The sequence below is a fragment of the Lissotriton vulgaris genome, chromosome 10 (genome assembly GCF_964263255.1).
Source record: "Lissotriton vulgaris chromosome 10, aLisVul1.2, whole genome shotgun sequence".
Taxonomy (NCBI): Eukaryota; Metazoa; Chordata; class Amphibia; order Caudata; family Salamandridae; genus Lissotriton; species Lissotriton vulgaris.
This window is the reverse complement of record NC_141698.1, coordinates 153,115,432-153,139,153: the sequence shown is the minus strand read 5'-3', so window position 1 is coordinate 153,139,153 and position 23,722 is coordinate 153,115,432. Positions and strand designations below refer to the sequence as shown.

At 41.8% G+C, this 23,722-nt stretch overlaps 1 protein-coding gene across 5 annotated transcripts in view; it reads left to right on the top strand.

The window, feature by feature from the left end:
- Positions 1-20,589, top strand: part of BHLHA15 (basic helix-loop-helix family member a15) — a 103,380-nt gene extending 82,791 nt beyond the window's left edge. For all 5 annotated transcript variants that reach the window (XR_015300663.1, XR_015300662.1, XR_015300665.1 and 2 more), the window contains one exon: positions 18,568-20,589. Coding sequence is in view for 1 of the 5 variants with exons in the window: in XM_086940726.1 (XP_086796852.1) it covers positions 18,607-19,137 (531 nt within the window). In the remaining 4 variants the exon portion in view is untranslated. The remainder of the gene's footprint in view (positions 1-18,567) is intronic.
- Positions 20,590-23,722: the final 3,133 nt, after the last annotated feature.

Here is a 23,722-nt window from a genome sequence, read left to right as displayed (position 1 = left end):
TTGGGCATAGCCTCACCCTTACACCTGAATAGTCTGTGCCCTGTCCCCACAAAAGAACTGCTTAGCCCCCTGTAGTGAGGCTGGAGCCAGGGTAGGGAGGGAGGACCTCTGTGCACTTCAAAGCCCTTCTTTGAAGTCTCCCCCACTTCAAAGGCACCACTGGGTAAAAGGACTGGACTTCTGTCCCTACCACTTCAGTACACTTCTGGACCTGTGAATACTCTGCCAGGAAGAAGGACTGCTGTGGGGCTAAGGACTTTTATAGAGAAAGAGTTAAATGTCCATGTTATGACACTTGCAAGCTAAGTACCCACAGCGACCGTGCAACTCGGCCCCCAAGACTCATCTGTCCCATTAGCCATCCTAATCCACCCCAAAAGAGCTCGCGTCTCGGACCATGGTCGGGCTTGACATAGTTCTAACAATATCCCCCTGTGACTGTCCCAATCTTTCCATATCTTGTGATGTTTCTGCAGGCAACCCAGTGCCAAATATATTGGGTGCTCCAAACCCATGTAATGATCCATTCCTTTGGCCCATTTACTACCAGGTGAAGCCTACATATTGTTCCAAGTCTGTGCTATATCTAGCTTAGCAATCATCAGGCCTAGCCAAAGCAACACACCTGGTACCTATTTCCTTCCGTGCCTTCTGTAATATGTAAGAGAATTCATTTTGTGTCTCTAGTTATTTTCCAAAGCAGTATTTTCTCCAAAGTACCCAGGACTCCGCTGAAAAAGGACGAAAGAACAAGCCAGTGCCAGAATGTGTACGTTAAATCACCATTGGGGTCATTGCATTGAAAGCAACTTCTCGTCATAATCAACCCCCTTCTGAATAGGTGTGCCCTAGTGAAATATGTGCAATGTAGAAATTTAAGTTGAATTAATCAGAACTGGGAGGCTATCACCCCCTCCCTGTGGTGGCTGATGCCTCAATCCAGTCCTTGTCCTCTAGTGATCCCAGGTCTCCCTTACCCCTTCCAGTGGGTCAGGCCGATTATGCAGTAGTGGCTGATGTATGACAGATAATGTATGCTTTTTGATATTAGTGAGTAGGATCTTAGCTTCCAAGGGGGGAGAATCCCAGGTGTCTTTGACACACTGTAAATAGGGCACAAGTGCATATCGGAACTGGCGGTAATGGCAAACTTGAGTGCAGTGATATTGATATTCTGCTTGTAAGTCTTGAAAGGATTCATGGGCCCATGATGAAGCTCGTCGCTAAACAATGAAATGCCTAAGCTGTCCGAGGCAGAGAACCCTCGGAGGACCATGACCTCCCCTTTCCCTACAGAGTCTCCAAGGTAAGCCTTCCTGCCCAACCCATGGATTTTGGAGCATCCACCCATATCGTAAGCACAACTCTTGTGGCGGTTCGTACAGAACCTGGGATATTTCTCCATAGAGCAAGTGTGGGAGACTGCTGTGACCCATGATCCCTCGCTCTGTTGCATCAGAAACCCAATTTCTAATGTGTACTAACTCTTCTTCTTTTTTATTATACCATTGATGCCTCTCACTTAGGGCCCGATGCAGGTAATGTGGAAATACCGATTCCTAAATACCGAATTTTACTGATTCAGTATTTAGAAATCGGTATTTCATATGTAGGGAATAATTCGGTAAAAAATACTGAATCGTTAATATTCCTTATTACCGAATCGGTAATACGGTAATGAGGAATCACCTACCCATTCATTCCCAGGGGCTTGGAGGCCCATAGGAATGAATGCGGAGAAATTCGGTATTACCGAATCAGTATTGCAGATTCGGTATTAGTGGGAGGTATTTCAAGGGTGCCAGGGTGTCCAAAGGACACCCTCTGGCACCCCTGAAATGTGCATGTGTGCACATGTGGCGCACATACATGCCCTAAGGGCATGGATGTGTGCCACATGGCACACTTCAAAAAGCAAAAAAGTGCTTTTTGAAGGAAATCGCTATTTACCACCAACTAGGAGTTGGTGGTAAATAGCGATTCCTTAAGGCTGAGGTGCACTGTTTTAAGTGCTACCTACATTGCATTTAAGGATTCGGTATTACCGTTTCCTTAAATGCAAGCCCATAAGGAATCGGTATTAACCCTTTAAGTGCTGCGAACGTCCAACGGTCGTCGCGTGCACTACCTCGCTAGTGCTGCGCACGACCGTTGGACGGCCGAATCCCGTTAGCGCGATCGAACGTCCGCACTGGGGCGGAATGTTCGACGCGCTTAACGGGTTAAGGAATCGGTATTTACTGATTCCTTAATACCGAATCCTGCCTACATCTCAAATGCCTAATACCGGTCGGTAACGGTGAAATTTAACGAATTTCACCGTTACCGACCGGTATTGGGCCACCTACATATGGCCTTAATTCTTCCTATTTCTTCTTTTATTTACTATACTCCCCTGATATAGCCCTTGTCTCTCATGAGCGCTGCTTTTTCCCGCTTCTTAGTTCAATAAATATTTATTTTGATAAAGCAGTAATTACAACATATGGGTTTACAGAGAATAACAAAAGATAACAAGTTTAAGTAGGAAATAAGTAACATCATAGTCATCACATGTCATTACATAAACATGTCAAATTTCCATGATGATTTCATCTTCTTCAATTTAATTTGAGACATGCAGTTTCTTATAGGTAGCAGCAAGTTTGGTTCAGAGAGGAAATAAAGAAATGGAGAAGGAAAAAGAGGAAGACAGAGAACAAGAGAACAGAAAAGATGGAAAGCCAGTAGATTACTAGACTTGTCAGAAGACAAAGAAACATATGGATAGACTTTTGATTGGGAGTGTTAGCACAGACTTCCATATCCTGATGGGGATTAAGATGTGGTTTTACACTCAATGAATGCCCTAAAGTGATAAGATTGTATGAACATGTACAGCCTAGATTCAGTATTTTCTCAGGGGTGGTTATATTTGTCTAATTTCTCCCACATACAGCACGACGACGAGGAACACCAGCAGGATTGCGATAGTACAATATTATCCTTACTGATGTATGAAAACCATTCCCACCAAGCATGACTGGAGACATTGTACAATTTTCAGTTACAGCAAATTGATTTGATACCTGATGTGCACATCAGCTGTAGGTCTTGTTTATTTAGTTATGGAGTCTATTTGTGCCATGTAGACCCTAGGCTATCATCTTGTAATCTAAGGTGACAGTAGTTTGGAATACTTTTTTCATAAATTCTTCGACAGCCTTCCAAAAGTAAACAAAAAGTTGACAGTCAAAGAACACATGATTGGAGTGGAGTGGAGAAGTGTGGCTCACTGGTTAGAAATGGCAGACCCTGAAGCAGAGGTCAGGCCCGGGACCAGGGTTCAATTCCTGACGCGGCAGGGTCTTGGGCTCAATGTCCGCGGACTCGATAATTCTTGCCTCGGTGCCTACTCTAATCATGGGTCCCACTCTGCAACTCTGGGCAATAGCTTGCTTAATCTCCACAATGGCCCCAACAGCGCTGGAATGCCTGGCTTCACCTTGGGAGTGCCCAGGAGGGGGCATCTCACAGGGAAAGCCAGGAAGGGTTCCACAGCAGTATACAGCGGCAGGATGCCCCGAGATGGGGCGGCAGTATGCTTTACAAGTATACACACATTTACCTATACATTTGTATCACCAGTTTCCTAGTTGAAGTTCCACCATTTGTTGTTGTTTCGCAATTTTAATTTGAGTAGTTCAGTAGCGGCCTATAAAGTTCTGTGCAAAAATATACATTTAATTTGGGCTAAGGATAGGTTATTTCTTTATAAAAAAAGTTGCTTCATAAATGTACAAACATTTGGAGGATGGGTAAATTTTCATTTTGAAAAACTTCTGTCTTCCATTTTAATTAGTTTTTCAGCAGTAGATTTGATGATTTAGAGTAAAGAGTCATATTTTTGATGGAGGTGGAGTTTGAACTGCCTTGCCCAGTGGGATATAAGGCTCGGCATAAACCTAGAGCCAGGGGCCGGGAAGGCGGAACTGGAATCATCTTTAGAGAAGAATTGAATTTTGTTCCACTGGATGTAGATGAGGTCACTTGCACGGAGCTCTTAGGCTTCTCGCTGAAGGAGGAGTCAGGCCACTCCCTTACGGGTGTGATCTGCTATAGGCCACGGGGGCAATTATTGCACAACAACACCAAGAACTGGTTGAGGTAATTAATAATTTAGCCCTTACCCACACTAAACTGTTAGTCATGGGTGATTTTAATTTATGGCCCAACGGAAGTTTGGACACAACTTTTCACAATATCATGCAGTCATGTGCTAATCTAAGCTTAAAACAATAGGTGACCGTACGAACACATACAGGAGGTCACACCTTAGATTTGGTCTTTGCTAGGGAAGATCTTATCATCATGAGGGAAACCCTGCCGATTGGATGGACAGACCACCATTTGGTCACTTTTAGTGTGCAAAATATGAATAAAATAATTCCTGCGAATAGACAAACTAGGACCTTCCAGGGACGGGACTGGAAGGGGCTATGGAGAAAGGCTCAAATGGACAGCCCCTTACCGTATTTCAGACGGAAGCTCTGGCTAATCCTGAAAAACAGGTTACAGAGAACTATATTGCTCTTAGTGAGCATATAACTAGAAGGCTGGACTAACTTGCTCCGATTAAAGTTATCAGGAAAAGAGGAAGCCCCTCAGTCCCATGGTATACGGAACATCTAAGGAATCTTAAGCTGTCCTGTAAAATGGCAGAAAGACAGTGGAGGAGGACTTACCTGGAAAAGGATACATCCAGCTGGAGGCTAATTATAATAAAATATAATAAAGAGATTATCGCTGCCAAAGCTGAATATTTTGCATCAACAATTTTGAATAGCTCTAATAAATCTAGGGACATTTTCAGGATAGTGAGAGAGATTACCCATCCTGATTGTACTAACAGCAAAATCAAACCCACCCAGGAGCTGTGTGATGGACTGGCCCTCTTCTTTCAAGAAAAGATAAATAAAATTGTGGAAGGCCTGGGAGATATACCCCTATCTGCTCGATTAGATGAGGAAAAGGGGGGGAGATATGGCGGTGACAATTAGGATAGCGCTCGTGAGCTGGCTGTCCCTCAGGCTATTTTGGACAATCTTCCCGTACCTTCAGAGCAGGTGTTTGCCCGTATAGCCCTAGGAATCTCCTCAGGGTCACCAATGGATCCTATGCCCCCAAAACTGATGAAAGAATTTGGGCCAGAACTCTTTCCTATTCTACACCAGCTATGCTGTCAGTCTCTCAATTCTGGTGTGGTACCGTCCATCTGGAAGCAGGCTCTTTACCCGGCTCCTGAAGAAGCCCACACTAGACCCAGGATGTTAGAAGAACTATAGGTCAATATCCCTCTTACCCATCCCGATTAAGATCATGGAATGTTGGGTAAGTAGGGCACTGTCCCGCTTTTTGGAGATTAACAGCAAACTGGAGGAGGAACAGTTTGGCTTCAGACCGGGTCATGGAACAGAGACAGACCTGGTGTCCGTTTTAGATAATTTTCGAATGCGGGCGGACAGGGGCCAATCGGCAGTGCTGATACTATTGGACCTGTCCACCGCGTTTGATACGTTCAACCATGGCATTTTTCTGTCAACGCTGAAAGACCTGGGGGTGACGGGGGTAGCACTGAGTTGGATGCGTTCCTATTTATCGGATAGATGGCAAGCAGTAGCGCTCCCTCCGTTCCAGTCGGAATTTGTAAAGAATAAGTATGGGGTACCAAAGGGATCCTCTATCAGTCCTGTTTTGTTTAACGTATATATGCGACCTTTGCTGGAGATTATCAAGGTGCATAACACTACGCTGATGATACGCAGCTCATGGTATCCCTTGAGGGTGACCAGGTGGACTCACTGGACAGCTTTCACGCATATATGCGAGAAATGGTGAAATGGCTGAAGGAGAACTCGCTCCAGTTTAATAACGAAAAAACTGAGTTTTTGCAATGTAAGGTGGGGAGGGGGGTTCCTCGAGCCTTGCCAGCTGACTTCTGGCCCATAACCTTGGATGGCATGCCGACACCAGTGAATGCCATACGCAACCTAGGGGTTAGCTTTAATGAGAAATTAAACCTGGAATCTCATGTCAATAAACTGGTGGGAGGCTGCTATACCCTCATCCGAGGACTCCGGCAGGTGCTACCGCTGTTGCCAGCACAGGCACGAACTACGGTAGTCAGGAGTATCATACTGAGCTGCCTGGACTACTGCAATGCCCTGCTTCTGGAATCCCCTGGATACCTGATTGCTAGGCTCCACAGTATCCAGGCGGCAGCAGTTGAGTTAGCTTTAGGTCGAGCACGCCGTTCCTCGACAACACAAGCACTGGCAGAGTTACACTGGCTGCCAGTAGCCCAGAGGATCCTGATCAGATCTTTATGTATAGTGTTCAGGGTACTCCATGGGCAAGGTCCCAAGCTGATTCAAGATAGGTTCCAATGGTATGAACCTACACGCACTCTCCGCTCCTCTTCTGCCAGGTTGGCCAGAATGCCCAGGACAAAGAAGGTCACCCTAGGGGGGAGAGTGTGGCAGCAGCCCACCTCTGGAATCGTCTTCCCCCAGAAATCAGGAGTAGTCCGAGTCTGATTCTGTTTCGTAAAAGAGTTAAGACCTGGCTCTTTCCAAAAGTCTGAAAATTCTGCCTTTTTAACAACACTACTCTTCCTTTGTTTGATCGCCTTTTATATCTTTTAACACTTTTCTCATGGTCACTTGCAATCTTTCCAGCACCAGGATGCCCGTAGGGTTGCAGAGCACTCTACAAATGTCAAAAATAAATAAATACATTTTTGATACTATATGAGCTGTTTTGTGAAGTTTGCGGAATCATATAGGTAGCAATCAGTTGGACTTGGATTCTTAGCTTTATTCATACATACATAAACCTGAGTGACCAGCATTCTAGGAGATCAGATTTTGTTTGTTCTTTGTGTCTAAAGATTCAGTCATGTTAGCATTAAAGTCTAATGGAATTATAGTTTTGAAATCCAGTTGCCATGTTAGGCCTGTATCTCCTAATACCGCCTTCTACAATGAATAGTTAAAGGTCTCACCCCCAGCATATCTTTATTTAAAGTGTAACCAAAGGCTAAGAACAAGTTACTTACCTTTTGTAATGCCTTATCTTGTGGTGGCTCTATCTAGCCACAGATTCCTTACCTTGGAATTATCCCCAGACACATTTTCTTTCCATATACAGTTGATGCCTGGGGATAATTCTAAATTAAGGAGTCTGCGGCAGGAAGTCTCTACCAGATTGTGTATTTATCAATAGTTTCAGTTAATGCTGGGATGAGATGGTCAGTATTTCTGTGAAGATCAATATATCATTGGCAGCCACTTTTTGTGACATATTGTTAAACGTCACACTGTAGATTAAGGAGTTTAATCTTGTAGATTACAGTAGTGGTGCAATTACCAATAGGAAGTATGCCAGAGATAACAGGCAACCTTGACTTGTACCCTTTTTTTAGATTACAAGAGTCACAGATAATCCTGCTGTTCTCACTTTTGCCACTGGTTTACAAAATGAGGAATTAAATGATTATGGTTAATTTTTTGTCAAATCCAAACTTATTTAGAGTTGCATGTAGAATGGGGATGCTACTTTGTAGAGAGCATTTTCTTCATCCAATGCTACTACTGCAGAAGCTGTGCTTGAGAATTTGCTTTCTCTAGACCATGACAGCAACGCCGTGGTTATCATTGGAGAATCTATTTTTCATAACCTTGTTTGTGAGGGGAATAAAAAGTTTTAGAGGATGTAGTCCGTTGACTAAGATCTTGGCATACAATTTCCAGTACTTATTTATTTAGAAGGGTATGTGTCTGCGGTTTTTGGCCAAATTATTGTGTTTCCCTTCTTCAGGTCAGACAACTATTATAGCTTCTTCAGTATTGCCACATATTTCTTCATAGTGGTTAAACAGTCCTACGAGGGAAGAGGATAGCTGTTCCACCAATGATTTATAAAACGTAGGTGTAAAACCATGAGGTCCAGCGGCTTTGCCAATTTTTAATCCTTTACTAGCTGTGGATGCTTCTTCCCTCGTAGCACATTTATCAAGAAGTAATACTTCTTCCTCTGAAAATGTGGGGATGTGGATGTTATCTATACGGCTGTATTGTATTCATCCTGTCTTGACATGCTCAATAAAAATATTTAATCCTAAATATCATTTGCAAGTTGCCGAACTGATGGTTTGGTTTCTCAAATACATGCTTAGATGGAACTCTTTGAAAACTTTGGCGATTAATTTACGATTTGTCTGCTTTGCCCATTTTGATCTTTGATTACAGATTTTTTCTGTCTGGAGTGCTTACATTTTAAGTAATCGGCCAAAACCTTCCCAGCTTTGTTGAACTTACAAAGCTTTATTGCTTCCAGTTTCTTTACAAAGATTCCTGTTCAGTTACTTAGGACTCCATTGTTTTCATATTTACACTTCCTAATGGAGTCTAGTAGATGATTATTTATGGATTTAGCCTTACCAAGTGCCATGCATCTGGGCTGAAACCTACCCAGTTTGGTATAAGCTATCGGATAACCACAGGGTAACATATTTGTCATGCATATCAGCTGATGTAAAATGTTTACTATGTGCATTAACAATTTCAGCCTTCCCTGCTGTTGAAATCCGCGAAGAGACTTTGTTCCACCCCCTAACGGCTGCAGTAGTCTTGCAGACTTTAGCTGCCATAGCTGGATTAGCTGTACGTAAACATTTTAGGCAACTTAAAAAATATATATTTATTTAATGTATTATGATAAGTTTGGAGGTTTAACATTCTGATATACAACTCGGGTTCAAATTACGTGTTCTTTTTATATTTTACTGATTTTGTCATGGTGATATGCGATTATTTTAATCGTGCACATAAATAAACTTTGAAACTTTATTTGCAAAGAATTGCAGTGCCTCCATTCTCAGTGATGAAACAGTGCTTTTAGACAGCCTCAGAGCCACGCGTTGTATTTTACTATGCATCTTCCCTGCTACTCTGGCCCTTGCTGCTCAGCCAGTATGAATGTGCTGTGTGGAATGTTGGGGTGCATGGTGATGCAATGGAATGTTAGGGTGCCTTTGAGCTGGAGTGTCAGTTGGAGTATTGGCTGAGCAGCAGGGAGGCTGCTCTTGGTGGGGCTATACTTTGGAGTAATCCTAGAGCTTATTAGGCAATATACTTACCTCAACTAAGATCAATAAATCATTTTATAAAATCTACACTTCAGCTAATAAATCGTAAATCATACGTTCTTATAAGCGCCTTTTCACCGTAAGGTCTCAAGGCGCTTGCTTTGGGAACCCGTCCTGGCCTTTCCCTGCGAGATTACCCCTACTGGGCATCCCCAAGGTGAAGACCAGGCATCCCATTGCGGTGGGGCCGTAGTGAGAAGAGTTGCAGAGTGTGAACCCACGATTCGAGTAGGCACCGAGGCGAGAATTATCATGTCTGTGGACATTTTGAGCTCAAGGCCCTGCCGCGTCGGGTATTGAACCCTGGTCCCGGGTCTGACTTCTGCATCAGTGACTGCCTCCTCTAACCGGTGAGCCACACTTCTCCACTAATAGACTTTTCATTACAACACTCTTCGCAAGAACTCCAGTGAAGCATACTTGTTCTGTGTTCCAGCCACCTCTCACAGCGGCGAATGAGCTCTGCAGCCCCACAGTTCATGATGCTTTCTCCCTACAGCCCCAGACTCTGCCTATTACCAGACTATGGCCTGCAACACTCTCCTAAGGTGCCAGGAACAACTGAGCTCCCATAGATTACTTATCACTATTGCTAGATTAACAAAATAAGGGACAGGACTGTGGTGCACAGGAGAACTAAGCCAAACCTACTATCACAGGTCAACAAGGCAGTTTTAAAAGCTTCTAATATTAGGAAGCACAGGCCTGTGTGGAAAGGGTGGGTGTGAGACAGAAGGCAAAGCCATGGGAGCAAGAGAGCATGGAATAAGTGTTATGTACATTGATCTTGTGGCCTTGTTCAGCTGCAATGATCATAATGCTGTTTTTATACTGTTATTAAAGTAACACATGTTGCAGAGGCAGCATGCTCACAAAACAAGGATGATCTAGGCCAGAGTTTACTAGTCCAGAGTTTAGAGTGTGTGGTAAGGAAGTTCTCCAATCAAGAGGAAGTTCACTCAAGCAGAACTCAAAAATCAGAATGATCAATAAAAATTGTTCCAAAAAAATAATAATAATCAGAATGATGGATTGCCTCAAGAACCTAAAGCAACGCTTCCAGCTTGCCAGTAAGGATAACTTTCAACAAATACTGTTTTAGGCAATGGCCCTAGATATTCTCAGACTTGTAGTTTTACTTTATAAGTCACACTATGCTTAGTGATATTGGTTAAAAAATAGTTCTGGCTAAATTGTATTCTTAAACATAGGGTCAGTTGACAGCTATAATAAGCCCAGAGAGAGGGGGTCCTGTACGACTACTGGTGTAAGGAATGCTGCAAGCACCCAGAGGGGTGAGTGTCCCAGCATCCAGAAGGAAGGGAAAGGTAAGAGTAGATTGCAAGAAGGGTGAGAGAGTTGCAGAAGCATGGAGGAGGTGAGTGCTTCAGGAGCCTGAAAGAAGAAAATGATGCAGCATGTTGGATGGAGAAAAAGGAAGGAGTACAGTAATGGCAATGTTGGGAAGGAGGACTGGTGTAGGGGCTAGTCAGAAATGGCGAATGTCTTGTAGCTGGACCCTGAATGGAGGTAGCACTGCTGTGTCATGGACAGAATGGTGAACAAACATGGAGCAAATCAGTCAGTAATAAAGAATACTGGGGGCCCTTATACAGAGGGCATTCTGAGGTAGGGTGGAGTTCAGATCTTTTCACCAACTTCATTGAGGGCTGGGCTTTGTTGCCATCTGGTTTGGAGTCCTGGCAAGGTGGCATAGGACTCCTTGGTGCCAGAATTGCGGTACCGTATTTATTTACGGTTGAGACCGTTCCATAGCTTTCTAATTTCTCAACTCCATGTACAGGTACTGTATCCAAACTAGATTTATTTTTGCATTTTGGTATCTGTAGCCATTTTTTATTTTATTATAAATTCAGGGGCATATTTACTAGACAATGTCGGAGCGCGGAGCGGCGCCACATCTGGCAGCGTGGTGATCTGAAATTTTCAACATGCAGGGATGTGCTGTATTTACTACAATTTGGCACGCCCTTCTGTTTTTCCTTGCGCTGGCGCTAAAATTAGATGCCAAGCGCCAACGTAGGCACCTTTGCACAGTAGTGCAAGGATGCTTGCATTGCAGGGAATGATTGTTTATGTGCAGGAAGGTGAAATGAAAGCATTTCTCCTTGTAAGCCATTCTAACGCCTACTCTTGCATGGCATTCATTTTTGCACTTCTACAGATTTACACCTCCTTGTAAATCTGAGGCAGTGTAAAAAAGCAATGGGTCTTGCGGTGGAACGCCCAGAGCCACACCTATTGCACTCCCCTTTGCCTTGAAGGACTGTGGCAGAAAGGGACTTCTAAACAAGGTGGCGTTAAACCACTCTATGTGGGTTAGTGCCACCTTGTAAATATTGAAAACGGTGCTACGCCACCGGAGCTTAAAAAAAAGAGATGCTTCTGTGGCAATAGGAGCTTGTAAATATGCCCTTCAGTACTCTAAGTGGAAGAGTGCAAAGAATCACTCTGCTACAAATTAAGTCCTCACACATGGATTTGGTAATCTTGAGAACTTTGAAGTAGTCAACAAGCTTCATGTCACCCTTAGGGCCGGCTTGAGCGCTGGTGGAACCCAGTGCAACAACCTTTTTTTGGAACCTCCCCTCCCCATGACCTCCTCCTCGGATTCCCTCACTACTTCCTGACAAAAGTTCCCCCTCATCTCTCAATTACCCCTTCTCTCACATACATTTCATTTGTTTTGGTAAAGGCTGGCTTTACTAATCCATTCAGCTATCCACATAAAATACAGATCTGTTCTTTACAGCAGGCACATTAACCCTCTGCACTACTTTATGGCGAGTCAATCCTACCACTAGACAACACTCTGATCTCTCTCTAGCAGAAATATTAATCACAAGAGTTATCTTTAACATTTTTATTGTTGCATTAAACTTTGACCCATAAGGAACTCTGAAGCAGGTGCTTTTGATTTGTAAGTTATTGCTAAGCACAGCGCCCCCCAGAGGTCAGTGCCCCCCTCCCCTCCAGGTCAGCGCCCAGTGTGGCCGCACCAGTCGCACCGCCCTAAAGCCGGCCCTAGTCACCCTCTCAGGTACCATTTCACTGCTGTATATGTTGCTAGAACTGCTTGAAACACACACTGCATGAATGCAATTTAATGTACTATTGTAAGTAAGGAAGGTTGGTGCCGAGAGAGAGAAATTGCCGACAGAAAGAAGAGGCAGTGTTACTACTGTGGACTTTGCTCATAACGTTTTCCTGCAATATTTTGTATCCAGTTCTGAAGGTCACATTTCCTGTGAATGATCATTATTACAAAGATTAATTAAAATCATAGCAAGAAAATATATGAGCAACATAAATCAACAAATAAAACTAATCAGATTTAAAAAAAATGAAAAAAAAAATAATGTAAAGAAAACTCAGTGTAAACATTCTGAGCCTTCATAGGCTAAAGTGATTATATGGAATAATCATCAGCAGTGCAATCGTGCTGTCAAATGCATAAGATTAATTAATGAAAAACTTAATGCTACCATTCTGAGTTTTCATAGGCTAAAATGGCTATATAGCAAAAGGACCAAAAGTGGAATTGTGCCGTCGAATACATAAGATTCATTAAAAGAGACCATCACAAATCAAATTCAATATCTCATCTAAATAGGACCAAATGCAGAAAGTGCAATTGTGGCAAAACATATATAATCTATCTTAATAAAATCGGCATCATCAAAAATGTTAAAGTCTTAGGGCCACATGTAGGTAGCCAAATACCGGTCGCTAACGGACGAAAATAGGTAAATTTTTACCGTTACCGACCGGTATTTAGCTTTTTCCAATGTAGGTGGGAATAAATAAGGATTCGGTAATTTACCGATTCGGTAATTTAACCCCTTCCCTGCTCATGACGAGCTCAGCTCGTCATGAGGTACGGTTGAGCTGTGCTTAGGACGAGCTGAGCTCGTCATGAATAATGAACTGGAGCATTTTCCAGCACAGGAGGGGAAAAGCCATAGCAGCCAAGGTGTTAAGGAATCGGTAAATTACTGAATCCTTAAGATACTGAATCGGTAAATTACCGAATCCTCAATGTAGGGAGCACTAAAGTGAGTGCATTTGTGATTTGAGTATTCGTTATTTACCACCAACTACAAGTTGGTGGTAAATATTGAAAACCATTCAAAAAGCAAATTTGTGCTTTTTGAAAAGTGTGATGTGGCAGACATACATGCCCTTAGGGCATGTATGTGTGCCACATGTGCACACATGCAAGATTCAGGGGTGCAACAGGGTGTCAATGTGACACCCTGCCACCCTTGAATATGTTCCCCCTATTACCGATTCGGTATTAACCGAATCGTAATAGTGAATGGCTTCCCATTCATTCCTATGGGCCTCCAGGCATATAGGAATGAATGGGAATCACTGAATCGGTAAATACCGAATCGGTAATACCGAATATTACCGGTTCGGTAAAATTTACAGAATTTCTATCTACATACTATTTAACGATTCTGAAATACCGAATCAGTAAAATTCGGTATTTTAGAATCGGTAAATAGGGATTACCTACATATGGCCCCTAGTTGTCTCTGAGGGTGACTGAAAGGACGAATCAGTGGAATGATGAATCGATGCATGAGTGAAAAGATAAGTGACAGAGTAAATATTGACTAGTTTTTGAGTATCTACACACCCATCAGACACACCGACGGCACTTTCATTCATAAATCAGACCTATTTTCATTGTCCTTGCCAGTGCTTGTTAGATTTTCTATTCATCAGTGTCATTTTAAAGTGGAATTGAACAACTGAATTTGGAGCACATGGAAACAAGATATTAACTTGATATGTGTACATTTTCAGAGGTTATCTGCTGGCATGAGTGATTGAAGCTCCCATGACATCCTGTTTGTGTTTGAAGTACGCCATGTTGGTAATCAGCACAGTGTGGAAAAATTGTGCACAATTAGTACCCCGACCTTTCTTATGAACTTTAACTAAAAATAAATTTAAAGCAACAATATAAATGAATGTTTTTTTGTGAATACAACAAACTTCGGTGTGTGAAGGTTCTGTGCCAAGGATCAGTCTAGAAGTGACTTCTCGGTTAATTACATTCGCTGTTTATAAGGTTGTCGTGCTTTGTGACTCTACTGGTACCAGTGTACATACAATGAGTCACTTTCTAAGAAGGGAGGCACAACTCGTGGTGTAGTTCTTAGAAACACTTTGGGGTCTATTCATGAAGGGAGATCTACTCCTGTAGATTTGCTTGTAGTAAATTTACTCTTACTCTTTTGAGTTACTTATTTCCCTACTTTGGCCTATTCACAAAATCCGAGGGTACAGTTACTCACAAGTGTAGACTCACATGTCTTCACCTGCAGAAAATGGGGGTGGAGCCACATTTATCAGTTACTACTGCTGAAAAGGAGCAGTAGTAAGCCTAGCACCACACATGGGTAACCACTGATACTGTAACACTTTTCCATAGACAATAAGGGTGGTAACATTAAACCCCCATAGAGCTTATTATTACATTTAATTATTTAAAATAGTTAAATGGTGTTAAATTGTTAAAGAAAATACTGTAAATTAAATATCTTTTATTTTTACATATTTCAATAAGCTTCTGGAAACTAATACTTCTCACCCCCGCCCCCCATATGTTAGTAACAAAGTAAAACAATGCTACAGCACTATTAGCTTAATTTTAATGTTTTATTATGTGGTAGAAATTATTAACAATGGTATATAGAATTAAGTTAATGTAATTGAATTATGTTTTTAGAAAATATAATTAAATATTATTTTATATTAAAGAAAGTTATTAAAATATTAAAGAATAAAATAATAAATGTTTTAGTTTCAGATCATTTATGTAATATTCAATTAATGTATTTATATTTTAACTAGTTTAAATATTTAATGTAACATTATTTCCTATGGGGTTTTATTGTAAGTCTCAACCTCTATTATTTTCTACAGGAAGGTGTTGTAGTACCATTTTTAGTGCTGGACATACTTTAGCTCTGAGCTGGAGTACATTTACTCCTGTTTTGGGGCCTTTTTGGGTGTAGTAATAGTAATGTTGTGAATAGCAATGGGTTTACTCGTTTGTGGGTGGGTGCATGTCCCTTCCTAAACCTTTCCTTAACTCTCACAAAACCCCTCCTTACGTCTTACTAAACCACTCCCATTTGCTAATAACTATGCCCTTTTTCCAGCCACTCTCACTGATCCCTCCCACATTTACTACTAAGGGGCCGATTCCGATCTCGCTCTGAAGGGCTCCAAACGAGATCCGACCGGAAAATGTACGAGACGTGCGCGTATTTTCGGACCAACTCATACAACTGTACGAGCGAGCAAGTACAATGCAAGAAGCGCGAAATCGGCAACCGAATCGGTTTCTGATCCGAACTGACCTGTACATCTCATCCATAAGCAAACCGTGCCATGCAATGGAGGCAATATCCGACCGAGTCAGTACGATGCACGATTCAGACAGCCGGATCGAGTCGCTCCGAAACGTAAACCATTGGCGCCGACCCCCCCTTCACTCGTAGTTGAGCAAGTCAATCGCAGGGGGGGACCCAAGGGTCCCCCCTACCCATGCATGTATGTTGCGTATGGCACATACGCGTCCCCACTACAGGGAGTGCCCTTGTGCGCAACAAACTGTCAATGGGAGCCTATGTACACGTCGTACAGCAGGCTCCCATTGACTTCAAATGGGGCTTCGAGCGCCCGTGTCTGTCCACGCTTGTTCGCATCATACTTGGGCGCTCGGAACCCCAGAGCCCGAGATGGTTGGAAAGCCCTCCGGATCCGAGTCGGACGGAGCCTTCTCCCAGCGAGATCGGAATCGGTCCCTTAGTAGTGCACTTGCATTTGTTAGGATCTCCCCATAGAAATGATTGGAGAGGTGGAGATTGGAAATGAAGATTTAAAATCTTAATTGCATTTTGTAGTAAGGTAAGTAGTACGACTGCAATTCTACCTAATGTACTAAAAAATGTAATTTGTGAAACGGGCCCTTTGTTTCAGCTATTTTTGTTTCTCTGGATTTACTGTGTAGTGTTTTGTTTTAGCAGCAAGCTCTCAGTTTGTTTCTACCTTCTTTGCTGTTGCAGATTTGTTCAGCGTTCTGATTTATCTTTGAACTCCTTTGCCTCACAATTCATTGTTTCTGCCTATTTCTCTGACTTGACTTTCTGGCATGTATGCTGTATTCATGTTCTCTCCGTTTTAAGCCTCCTTTGACACCTGTTTTCTGACTTGGCACCAACCTTGTATTTTCCCTTTGTCTGCTTTTTCCATCTGTATCCTTGTTCCTAATCCTTGTTGTTGTTTCCATGTGCCAAAACGGTATTAGTTGTCCCAGTGCTTGTTCAGTACATCCTTGAGATTCTATTAGTAATTTTGTCTGCCAATGAGTGGTTTGTTTCCCTGTGCATGCTGAGTATACCCTGCTCTTCATTTCTTGCTTTCTGAATTCCTTTTTTGATATCTGTAGTCCTGTTCATGATTTCTAACCTTGAATTTTCCCCTGACTTCTAGCTTTTTTCAGTGCCTTTTTGGCTTGTGTTAGTGTAGTTCCTGTATTTCTGCACTCATGCTGGTCTCAAAACTAGCTATTTGGTGCTCATTCACATTGGCCCATTTGAATAAAGACCCTGTCATCAAGCAGCAGCAAGTGGCCTTAGATCCTACGTTTTAGAATTAGGCAAAGCTTATTGGTGACACTCATGGAAAAAATGGTCTCTATATTGAAACTGTGGGCCTCATTTATGAGGCCCTACCAGCACTTTTGCGCCCCCGGGTCGTCACTTTTTTGACGTTCCAGTGGCGCAATGTGCCACCGCATATTTATAAGCCCACGTAAAGCCACTTTACATGGCTTTTCATGGCCTTATAAATATATGCCCCTTTCACGCAAAAAACTGTGTGAAAGGGGCGTTCCATGGGTGTTGCTGTGGGTGTTCCCATGCATCACCCACGAAACCTGACACATTACCACATTTACGAGCAATCGCAAACCAGGGAATGCGTCAGAACCTAACGCCACCCCAGGGGTGGCGTTAGGGAATCTCAACGGAGAGAAATGAAAACATTTTTTTATGTGTGCTGCATTCTGCAGCACACACAGAAAAGGAAATCGCCTGAATTGATTGATTTTTGTGCAGGGAGATGTCCCTTCTTTCACAAAATCAATCAGCCCGCACTGCAGGCACCCTTGCACCATGGCGCAAAGGGGCCTCCATTGGCGCACTTCAGCCCATTTTGCGCTGGCGCAGAGGAAAAGGACAGGAATGCGACATATCACAAGGATACGGTGCATTTCTGCCCTATTGTCTTACAGTAGGGCAGCGCAGCAGGAAGGTCTGCGGTGCTGCCCTATGGCAAAAGCTCATAAATGAGGACCCGGACGTTTGTCTTGCTCATATGTCCTCACATGGCAATAATTATTAATTGTTATTGTCTATGTGCTCCTAAAACCTTTTCAAAGCAAGGAATGTTCCTCTCCGGCTATTGTGGCACGAAACGTAATGCACTCCTGCCCTCATTATTTGTCACTGGTACTGTTTTGATCAGGAGTAGCCAAGTAAAAATAAGTTCAACCAAACTTATATAAACCTGCTTTTTTATACAAGCCAAGTTAGGCATTTCTAAAAGTAAAGTTGTGTTTTCTTCAGTTAGTAATGAGGGTTCTTTGTGTCTTTCAGGGATTAAAACGTTGCACTTGTACAAAGTAAGCACAGATGTGATATGCTATCCAGTGGCGGCTTTTAGAGAACAGGGGTGGATGGGCATGGGGGTTGAAAAAAGCAAATTATTGAAAAAAAACTCTTCATGGCTGCCGTCTCTCCTCTGTTGTCCCTTCTCCCCATCTCTTCCTGACTCCAGGTCTCATAAGCAGGAAGTACACAAGCTCCCCTAAGCCAATCGCGACGCTGCTGTCACCAGCATGATAGCAGCGTCGTGATTGGTCTAGGCGCTGTGGTTCGGTGCTCAGACAGGGACTGGGAGCCTGTGCATGTTCTCCACCCAGCCTGTGCATTACAGCCTGGTGGAGAGCACGCTAAAAAGTGCCTGGTTGTTTGGCAGGCACAAGACGGCCGGCCAAACCTTCATCGCACTTATTGTGCACAAATCACTCTTCCTCAATGTGACACCCGTCCTGCCCCGCCCTAACCGAGCCCCATTGCTATGAAATATAAAACGATAATAACTCTGGTATTATCATCTTATTTTTCTCTTTCCCGCTGCTATGAGAGCAGTGGGGTGACGCTCCTCCGCCTTATTGGAGGAGCAGCGCCTGATGTTATCCCTTCTCAGTTTAGATTAACTGTGGTAAGCAGTTGAAGATTTATATCTAACTTTCTGATCTCATCTTTTTACAGCACATGACCATTGCCACCAAGTCTGCACCCTGTTGAAGCATGAAGTCAAAAACTAAAGCAAGGAAACAAAGGGCTGCAGCGGACGCAGTGGACCTACCGTATGACGAACCAGCAACTGACCAGCTGGAAGTACTGAAATGTTCGGACTACAAGGAAAAGTCCAAGGGAAACGTAAAAGGGATGGGTAGAGTATCCATAAAGCGCAAGAAACACTCATCTAAGGTAAAGGAACACACCACGCGGCGACTGGAAAGCAATGAGCGTGAAAGACAGCGCATGCACAAACTCAACAATGCCTTCCAAGCTTTGCGAGAAGTTATTCCTCATGTGAGGGCAGAGAAGAAGCTGTCCAAAATTGAAACACTCACATTGGCAAAGAATTATATTAACACTCTAACTGCTACCGTGCTCAATTTGTCCAATGGATTATTACCTGCAAAAGAAGGCGACAGCTCCCCAAACGGGGGCAAACTTTACAAACATTACCAGAAACACAATGGAGACGATGAGAGCGACGAACAGTTAAAAAAATACTCTACACAGATCCACAGCTTCCGACAAGGTAGCTAATGTAAGCTACTGACCTAGCCCCTATATTATGGAATGTGCCATCACCCTATCCCTCTGGACATGAGAAGTAGAATGAGTGCTGATTCATTGTGTTTTTTAATCATGATAGGTAGACCTCCAAGAAATATTTTGAAGTACTCGCAGTTTATGTCTTTCTAAATTTTCCATCTAAGTAACATACTTTGAGTGTCAAAGTGCTGATGAGTTGCAAGCACAAAAATGCAAAGAGAGATATAAGGAGCAATAAATAGTCTGGTTATAAATGATGTACTTTTTGCAGCTAATGGTGCAATATTGTGTTTCACTATGGAAAACATATAATTGGTTATGGTCAGGCAACGGTGGGTTTCAGGATACATCAGCACTTTCAACAAATAGAAGTACTATTACCAGGGCTTTAAGTGGGATGAAAAAACTGGGTGGTCTCTCAAAGGAGGGTGACTAATGTAATTAGGGGCGTGGCTTATAAACTTAAGCTAAAAATCTGTTCTTAGCATAGTGTGCCACACGACTTGTATTTTGCTGTTTCGGTCATTGCATCTTGATGTATGATACAACAAGTAACATCATACCTACAACCAGTCAAGACCATTGGCTTTGTCAATGGCTGTTAGCTGCATAAGATAAATAAGCAGCAACTATGACTTGTATATAATATTGAAAAAGCTTTGGCTTAAAGCCCTGGTGACACCAAGACGATGTTGCTGCTCCTAGGTTTCAAAAAGAGAAGGGAAATCCAGAGAGAAAATAACTCTCTTTAAAGGATTTCCCTTCCCCTAAAACGCTCACCTGGCATGACGTCATGCCGTAACTTCTCCACTAGTGAGAAATGAGCAGTGGGAGCACGCGCACATGATGTGCCTGCTGTCACTGCAGTCCGGAAAAAAACAGACCGCCTGTGCCAGGGCACAAAACAGAGCCCGATAGAGACCCGTTTCGAGCCCCCTTTAAAAAATTGCCGGTGCTTAGACCCGGTCTTCTTAAAGCCCTAATTATTACATATAAAACTGTGAATTGCTTGCCAGCCACAGCAGGGACGGTTACCACTATAAAGTTCATAGTGTTATAGATCAAAGGAGTGTAGTTTGAATTGTCTTTGATGTGTGAGATCCCAAAAAACCACCTATGTGAGGATGTTAGATGTGTTTCTGAATGGGGAAGTGGCATTGCTAAAGACCAGCAGTTCAGTAGATAAAGAAGGTAGGGCATAACATTACTTCTCCAACTTAACCACAACAAATTTACCTGCATAGCACCAACCATTACCTCTTTTACCAATAAATTGTTCACCATTACCTTATATATGAAAAACAGGGTTATTATGCATTCATTTTAGTTTATATAAATGCAACAAAATTAAAATATGGATTAAAATAAAGCAAACATAGTTTACAGTTAGGGTTACTGTTCTGGTGACAACTGAGAATAAATAAAAGAAATACAATTTAAAAATATTGTTCTATGTTTGAAGTACGGTTGGAGGTTTGGGTTAGGGATACTATTAGAGCTAGAGTAACGTTTTCTTTAAAAAAATATTTATTTAATTTATTTCAGCAAATCATCTTAAAAATTGAATATTGGTTAGGGTTACATTTAGAAGTATGATGAGTACATATTTTATAAACATTATATTTAATGTAATTTAAATAGTTATGCATTCATTATTTATCAAAGTTAGAACTAGCAATAATATGAAGATGAGGGTCCCATAATGAATTTCTTTTATTTAACGTCAGTTAATTTAATTGACAAAACACATTTTACAGTTTTTACTGACAAAGGATTGATAAAAACATAATCAAGTACAAATAATTAGATACTCATCTTAGTTTACAGGTAAGAGATAGGGTTAGCAGTAGGGTTATGATAAGGGAACGTTATTTAAAGAGCAATACAGTTAAGGTAAGGGAATGTTAGTTAATGTATTGAAAATAATTCAAGGACACTAAAATTGGGAGAGGTCAGGAATAGCTTTATGAATTAGTGATGAGGTAAAGGTCAAATAAATGCATCATTTTAATATCATGGTAATTTTATTGTTACAAAATTAGCTGTCAATGATATGGTAGATGTGGTTTAAATGCCAAGGTAGAATAGTTAATGGCAGGGGAGGTAATGGTATGTATCCAAAAAAGTAGTCACTGGGAACGGGTATGTAAAATACCTTACTCCTTCTTTTTCTCGCCTCTCCACTCCTCAAGTGAAGAAGCCCAAAACAAGTGTTGGGTCACTCATCATGCCCTCAAACAGAAAAACTCTAGTTTGAACAATATTGCAAAGACAAAACCCCAAATGTGGTGAATGAGTGGAAATATGCTCTACCACAACAAATCAACAATGTTGCTTGAATGCAAAATGTTCTTAAATTTAAGCACGTGTAGCAGATGTTTTTTGTACATTGACCTTTTTACCAGTGCCCTTATGCAGAGCTGAGGTATTCGTTTTTGTGGGCTGCGACCACTATTTCAGTTACTGATAATTGTATTTTAATTTTATGAGGAAATGTCTGTGGCTTTGGTAGGAAGCTGTTCGTATGTTTTGGTCAGTGAACATCGATTATGACCTTCACCAGGACTGGCACAAAGCCTTCTTCCAAAATTAGTGAACCTAACATGTCACAATCTCTTTTTCTGTATAGGATTTTTTAAAAATACTTTTCCATTGTATCTTTTGTGGAATTATCTCCTTCTAGGACATCTTTATCACCGGCACCAGAAAGCTCTGTCTTATCAGAGACACTGTTTACAGGAAGGACAGGAGTTGTTGGATCATTTTTTAAATAAGACTTTATACTTCTGGGATGCCTAAATGTTCTCATTAAGGGCCCGATGTAGGTAATTGTGAAATATCGATTTCTTAATACCGAATTTTACTGATTCGGTATTAAGAAATCAGTATTTCCTATGTAGGTAAAGATTCGGCAAAAAATACTGAATCCTTAATATTCCTTATTACCGAATCGGTAATTGAGATTCGGTGATAAGGAATACCTACCCATTCATTCCTATGGGCTTGGAGGCCCATAGGAATGAATGTGAAGAAAATCAGTATTACCGATTTGGTATTACCGAATCGGTAATACCGGGAGTTATTTCAAGGGTGCCAGGGTGTCCAAAGGACACCCTGTTGCACCCCATGAAATGTGCATGTGTGCACATGTGGCACACATACATGCCCTAAGGGCGTGGATGTGTGCCACGTGGCACTTCTAAAAAAGCAAGAAAGTGCATTTTTAAAGGAATTCGGTAATTACCACCAACTTGAAGTTGGTGGTAATTACCAATTTCTTAAGTCCCAAAAGCACTCTTTTATGTGCTTCCTACATTGCATTTAAGGAATTGGTGTTACTGATTCCTTAAATGCAAGGGCAATAAGGAATCGGTATTAAGGAATCAGTATTTACCGATTCCTTATTTACAGATGCCTTACCCTCATTGGGAATAGCTAAATACTGGTCGGTAACAGTGAAATTTACCGAATTCCACCATTACCGACCAGTATTTAGCCACCTACATCGGGCCCTATGCTTGGTACAGGCCAAGGATTAAATGATCATTTGATTTTAATAAATATATGCTTATTTCACATAAATTAATGACAAATCTATACGTTATACCCAAACAAATTCTGCCAGTGTTTATTTCGTAATAAAACAAACATGCCAGCTTAGAGGGCTTTCCTACTGCCAGTAAAGATACCCTGGTACAATATAGCATTTCGTCCTACAGGCATTATTTGCAGCAGAGAAACAATTACAACCAAGGATAAAAAGGTGCCTTCTGCAGTGAAAAAGACCAGTGGTCAGAAGCAGTGTGCACATTGCAAGGGCAGTGACAGAAAACCACTTCACTGTCCTTAACCTTAGTATTTGTTGGCAATATGTAACGAAGAATAGCAAAAGATTTTTTGGGGTGGTTATTACCCCAATTTATGAAAAGTCATTACTTCCTGTAATGGTTTCTGTTCGAGATGATAAATGTTTTACTGGCAGCGACCTGTAGTAGTTAATTTTATCCTTCAGTAACGGGGAGTATTTTACCACCAGTACTTATTGTAAAAAAAAAAAAAAAGGAAAAAAATGACAAGTGGTATTTGTGTAAACGTTTTGTAGTTTATGTGTTTTGTACTATGTATTTTATATTTTTGTTTCCAATGTATCATAAATACCAGGTAGGATTCAGAGACTGAATTAGTGTGTAGTTTTGAAGGAGAGGAGGCTGATGTCTGCAATAGGTTGGCCAACCCTGTACGTCATGAACTCGCCATCTTGGTGAAAGTGCACCTATTTTGAGAGGATGTGGGGAGCAAGAGATGTAAGTTAAAGTGCACTCCTATTGTTTTGAATCGTAGCAATGCTGTGTCCTTTACAAACTGGCATACGACTTTGAAGTGCCTTTGGACTGATACTGGGCACTTGAAAGCAGCCTTAATGAGAAGATAATATCGTTTTCGAAAAAATAATTCTGAACTTCTCAGACGGTTTCAAAAACTTTGAGTTTGCATGGGGTCCATTGGTGTTGTATTTGTCCAAGGTTCTACCACTGCCCTACACATACGAGGTGCTGCATCTTTTTTAATTCTAGTC